At 43.6% G+C, this 6,298-nt stretch overlaps 1 protein-coding gene across 1 annotated transcript in view; it reads right to left on the bottom strand.

Annotated features, from left to right (window-relative positions):
- Positions 1 to 3,905: 3,905 nt before the first annotated feature.
- Positions 3,906 to 6,298, bottom strand: part of ENDOV (endonuclease V) — a 164,671-nt gene continuing 162,278 nt past the window's right edge. The window contains exon 4 of the mRNA XM_068115793.2: positions 3,906 to 6,064. Within this exon, the coding sequence (XP_067971894.1) occupies positions 4,665 to 6,044 (1,380 nt within the window). The 5' untranslated portion in view covers positions 6,045 to 6,064 and the 3' untranslated portion in view covers positions 3,906 to 4,664. The remainder of the gene's footprint in view (positions 6,065 to 6,298) is intronic.

The raw sequence follows: 6,298 nt of genomic DNA, 5'->3' as shown, positions 1-6,298 counted from the left end.
AAGATTAAAATTTACAATCTTGATCAAAGCTCGGGTCAACAGGATGAAAAGTGATGATTTTTCAGATGAAAAATGATGATTTTGGAAGGTTGACCTTGAGTTGACCTTTGACCTTTTGACCTCAAAAATAGTTAGTTTCCCTATTTAGTGACTCAATGTGCAAATGCTGTTCAATTTTCAAGACAATCTGATGAAAATTGAGGATATTAAAAATTTGGCCTATGTTGACCTTTTGGCCTATGTTGACCTCAAAAATATATGGTGGTTGAATTCAGTGACCATATATATAAATCCTCTTAGAAGTTCAAGTCAATCAAATGAAAATTGGTGATTTTAGAAATTTGGCCTATGTTGACCTTTTGGCCTGTTTACCTAAATTATAATACGTGGTTGAATTCAGTGACAAGATATGCAAGTCCTCTTCAAATTTCATGTCAATTGGATGAAAATTGAGGATTTTAGAAATTCGGCCTATGTTGACCTTTTGGCCTATGTTGACCTCAAAGATACTTGGTGGTTGAATTCAGTGACCAGATATGCAAGTCCTCTTCAAATTTCAAGTCAATTGGATGAAAATTGAGGATTTTAGAAATTTGGCCTATGTTGACCTTTTGGCCTATGCTGACCTGAAGAATACTTGGTGGTTGAATTCAGTGACCAGATATGCAAGTCCTCTTCAAATTTCATGTCAATTGGATGAAAATTGAGGATTTTAGAAATTCGGCCAATGTTGACCTTTTGGCCGATGTTGACCTCAGATACTTGGTGGTTGAATTCAGTGACCAGATATGCAAGTCCTCTTCAAATTACAAGTCAATCGGACGAAAATTGAGGATTTTAGAAATTTGGCCTATGTTGACCTTTTGGCCTATCTTGACCTTTTGGCCTATGTTCACCTTTTGGCCTATGTTCACCTAAAATATAATTTGTGGTTGGATTCAGTGACCAGATATGCAAGTCCTTTTCAAATTTCAAGTCAATTGCATGAGAATTGAGGCTTTTAGAAATTTGGCCTATGTTGACCTTTTGGCCTATGTTGACCTCAAGAATACTTGGTGGTTGAATTCAGTGACCAGATATGCAAGTCCTCTTCAAATTTCAAGTCAATTGGATGAAAATTGAGGATTTTAGAAATTTGGCCTATGTTGACCATTTGGACTATTTTGACCTCAAAAATACTTGGTGGTTGAATTCAGTGACCAGACGTGCAAGTGGTCTTCAAATTTCAAGTCAATCGGATGAAAATTGAGGATTTTAGAAATTCAGCAAATTTGGTGACCTTTGGCCTATGTTGACCTTTTGACCTATTGACCCCAAAAACAATAGGCTTCTTGCTTTTGACCAACTCTACCATTTGGTGAAGTTTCGGGAAGATCGGTTGAAAATTGTGACCTGTAGGCCGGTGAGAAACAAACAAACAGACAGCCAAACAGACAGACAGAACCACAAACACAACCGACCAATATACTTGAAAAATCTTCGATTTTGCAAGAAACAAGAACATCACGTGATAATGAGTCACGTTGATTCAACAGGCAAGGATCTTGAGAAGAACCGATAATACTACTGTCTGAGCCCCCTCTAGTTGGCAGCAGAGACAGGCAGGTCTTAGGGTCTTGAGTTCAAGCCCTTGCCACACCAGGTGGGTTGACTTGAATTAACACCAGGTGGGTTCACTCAGCCTGTCATCCGGAAGTCGACAAAATGAGTACCAGATGACTGGTAATGGGAGGGAAGGGTGCAGTTGGCATGGGAAATCACAGCATGGGAACATTTCGTTCCCCTGTTCATCAGGGGCGGGAGATGGATTTCTGTCTGAATAATCCCATGGCTGAAAGAGAAAACCCTACAGGGATCAAGAGACGTGCCTGCTGTAGAAGATGTGCCCGGATATGATGATTTGTTCTGCTACACAAGGATAAACAGCACATGTTTGCTAAAGCAAGGACACAACCATTGTTCATTTATATCTATTGACACCCAACACCCGCCATTATCTGATAAATAACGATTAGAAGTATGATGATGATGATGATGGAGGAGGTGGGCTATAATGGTCATTATTGTCCCGAACGAATGAAAACGTCCTCAAATACTTGAGCATCATTCGGTAGCGATATTACTTCCATTGAGATATCATGCTTTCTATCGTTTTTTGCCCTATCTCTCAATGGTGAAGATTCAATTAAAAAATTCTCGGATCTAGATCTGCATCTTCATCAAAATCGAATCAATTCGTCCTCGTCACACACACAACCTGCCCATCAAGTTTCGTCCGAATCTATCCAAAACTTTTGGAGATATCATGCTATATATCGTTTTTTGCCCTCTTTCTCAATGGTGAAAAAATAGTTTTAAAATTCTCAAATCTAGATCCGGATCCGCATCTTCACGAAAATCTAATCAATTCGTCATTGGCACACACCTAACCTGTCCACCAAGTTTCGTCGGAATCCGTCCACAACTTTTTGAGATATCCTAATATATATATTTTTTGCCCTATCTCTCAATGGTGAAGAATCACTTTAAAATTCTCAGATCTATATCTGGATCTTCCCCAAAATCGAATCAATTTGTCCTCGTCACACACCCAACCTTTCCATAAAGTTTCGTCCGAATCTATCCAAAACTTTTTGAGATATCATGCTATACTCGTATATCGTTTTTTGCCACATCTCTCAATGATGAAGAATTCGTTTAAAATTCTCAGATCTAGATACAGATCCGGATCTTCACTAAAATTGAACCAATTCGTCCTTGTCACACAAATAATCTGTCCACCAAGTTTCGTCCGAATCCGTCCACAACTTTTGGAGATATCCTATTATATATCTGTTTTGCCCCGACTCTCAATGGTGAAGAATCACTTTAAAATTCTCAGATCTATATCTGGATCTTCCCCAAAATCGAATCAATTTGTCCTCGTCACACACCCAACCTTTCCATAAAGTTTCGTTAGGATGAGTCCACAACTTTTTGAGATATCCTCTACACAAACAGACAGACAGGGGTGAAAATGTTTTTAATCGGAGCAATTCAAAGTGTAGAAATTAAGTTCGGAAGGAATGAAGATTGGCAGAGCAGGTACTGGTCATTAGTCCATACTCCACGACAACCTCTTTAATGGCCCAAATTTCCCACCACCTTCTTGTGAGTTGGTCAATGGACATTGGAGGACCATGGCGAATGGGCTTGAGACGTGCATATGGGTTAAAATCTGGCCGCGCCAGAAAGCAAACGAAAGCGTGACGATGTTTATCCGACGTGACGTCACCGCGGGCGGTGACGAAGAAAGAAGGTCGTTGTCGGTATTTCGAATCGAAAGGGACAATAACACGCTGCGGTTAATTAAAGGTGTTCTCCAGCCTGACCGCGCCATCGTTATTACGCTTGGTGTGCTCCACCCGAACCCAATGTCCCTCGGCACGCGGGATAGGCAGCGAGCCAGGAAATCCGAGCGGGAACGGAGGGGTTTCCCCGGTTCTGCGAGAGGAATCCGTAATCTGGGGGATGACGGTGGCGGGGGCGGATAGTAGCGGGGGGTGGGGGGCGGAGTGGGGCGCCGTCGAGGCCGCGGGCATTTCCCGAGCCGGGCAATCCTTCCCTCGTTTCCTCTAGTTAACATGGAAATGAGGTGTGGTGGTTGGGGCTGCGGCGGTGGGTCCTCGCACGACGACTGGTCCGTTCACCACTGCAGGGGCAGCACCACCGCCGCGGGCTCCGGGATTAACCCACGCGTGCCTCGATCCCCGACCGGCTCTTTCGTTTTCACTGCCATCGCCAATCATCCGCTCGACGAGAGCGCAGCAGCACGCGCAACACTTATTTATTTATTAACCATCGCTCATGACGTCACAGGCAACCTCTTGGCTTTTTTTTTTTTGTATACTGAATCGAGGCTCGTGAAAGAGCTAACATTTATTTCACAAACAAATCAACCAGACAAACAAAATATACAAAAAGAGGGAGCGGAAGACAAGATGGGGAGAGAAGGGGAATAGTGTAGCAGCATAGCAAACCTGTTGTGCATTTTGTGATACAAGCACCAAATTTGGCACAAATGTACATTAATATGTTGCGAACATTTTCAGATATTGGGCCACTTGAAATTCTCTCTTTATGTCCGCCATATTGGATTTCAAAATGGCCGCCACTTGAAATCTACATTTGCTATATATCTCTGGACGTAATGCAGCTATTGACTTGATTCTGGTATCTAAATGTATGTTTTTGGGGGCAAGGAATCCAATGGTACCAATTTCAACTTAATATTATCTATCACAGTCTGTTATATAATTTTATTTGGAAATTATCTAGGCAAATATTGGATTCAACACAATACTTTGAAAAGAATGTCTTAGTTCTGTAAATGTCTTAGGTATAATACTGACATGCTACATGGTCTAGTATTTGAGGCTAGGTGTACTGGTATCTGAGGCTAGGTATATACCGGTACTGAAGATACGTGTACATAAACAGTCATGTTAACAAGTTCAGCATTGCCACAAGTACATGTATGTTGTTGACTCATCGTCATGTGCAGTCCCCTTCACACACACAGAGGGCTGTGCACTGAAAGGCAGCCTTTTTGCACTTGCAGCGCCTCACACACCCTTTCTTGCACTTGCAAGAAACCAGCTCAATGCAGCTGTGAGCTGCCTCAGTTAGCCTGGTCCAGTAAGGTGTGTACTGTCCTTCTCCAGTCCTTGACCAACCCCAGTTGGTTGGTGGAGGGAGCTCTGGTGCTGGCAGCAGTATCTGACCCCACACATGTCCTGTGCAACACTGTGCCTGACACTGGTGGATGATGTGGTGCCACGTGTTCGCTTGTGTTTGATGCTGTTGAACTTCAGTATCTGAGCTGTGGCAATTGCTGCAGGGTTAGTGTCTGCCATCTGTTCCTTGATGCTGGGTCCCTCTAGGATCATACTGACTAGGGCAAGCAGCAACGGTGGCACAGATTCTTCTTGACATACTTCAGGGAATCCTGTGAAGGGCTTGGCTTCTCCAAACATGTGACGGCGAACAATCTGTGCAGCATGGGCAAGATGGACTGCATCACTATCACTGTCCAGCTCGCAGGCTTTGGCAAGAGCAGCACCGACATCTTCTTCAAATGCCATCAGGATGTCTCTCCCCTTGGTGTGTGCCCGCATGTCAGGAAACTGAGCCAACAGCCTCTGTTTCAGTCGTGTGGAGTGGACTCTCGTGTCGAGCTGGACTCCTAGCTGTTCCATTCTGGACTGATAGAGCTGGACAAGGTCAGCCAATCTGAATACTGGTGCCGTCTCCTCATCTTGTCTGGTTTCTTCAATGTAGAGGACGAGTTCAGCGAAGACAACTGCCGACATTGCTCGCTCTTGTTTTGTGTCCTGTGATCCTGTTGACTGGGCCTTTCTTGTGCGATTGTAAAGTCCTATCAAGCACCGTGGGTGATACTGGGCGTCCAACGCTATCATGTCCCCACCACTGAGACGGCCCAGCAGTTCTGTATCACCAAGAAGGGTTGCACAGGCACGCACCCGTTTGTCCATTTGGAATGTTGCAGCTTTCCGAAGACTGTCAGCCCCAGCAGGTTGTTCACAGAAGAAACAATTTTCTGGGACCTTCTTCTCTGTACTCGATGAGCGTGAATGTAACCTGGTGCGTTTGCATGCAGCTTGTTCCTCATCGCTCTCACATTCTTTCTTGAGTGCTCTCTTTTGTGCTCTCTGCAGTTTGGTGTTGTTGTACTGGAGCCTGCATGTCTGATGATATTTTGCACCGTGTGCAACCATCGCAGCTTCAATGCCATGACCATCATCGAGTCTTTCCAGGTGAAATGATCCTGGAAGCTCTCCAAGTTCACTGAATTTGACCAAGTTCTCTGCGAGTGAACTGTACCCACTCCCAATGTCTTTTCTCTTTGATTGGTCAGGTTTGGTCAGTGTCTCCGTCTTGTCCTCTTGACATATAAGGCATAACTTCCAATCAGTTGTGGTGAGGTGCTGTGATGTTGATGGTGAAGTTCGCTCAACATCAGCTAGTCTGAAGCTCTTGGACATGGTGGAACTGTCTTCTGAATCTGCAACGATACAATGATATAATGTTAACATTTTGTTATATATATAATAGAGGGGTTTCCTCCGCCATACTAATGGAGAGGAGGATAATTCCTCTATATCGTAGAGCATTTAGCTTGGCACACTTAGGGAATTAGTTTTGTGAGATTATGCCGGAATTAAATTTTCACCCATACCGGAGGCAAGAAGAGAAATAAAATCACATGAGATTCTTTAGTTAAAAAATATTCCCAAAT

This window comes from Myxine glutinosa, chromosome 5 (genome assembly GCF_964187855.1).
Source record: "Myxine glutinosa chromosome 5, kmMyxGlut1.1, whole genome shotgun sequence".
NCBI lineage: Eukaryota > Metazoa > Chordata > Myxini > Myxiniformes > Myxinidae > Myxine > Myxine glutinosa.
The sequence above is the reverse complement of the archived record's forward strand: the minus strand, read 5'-3'. Positions and strand labels throughout refer to the sequence as shown.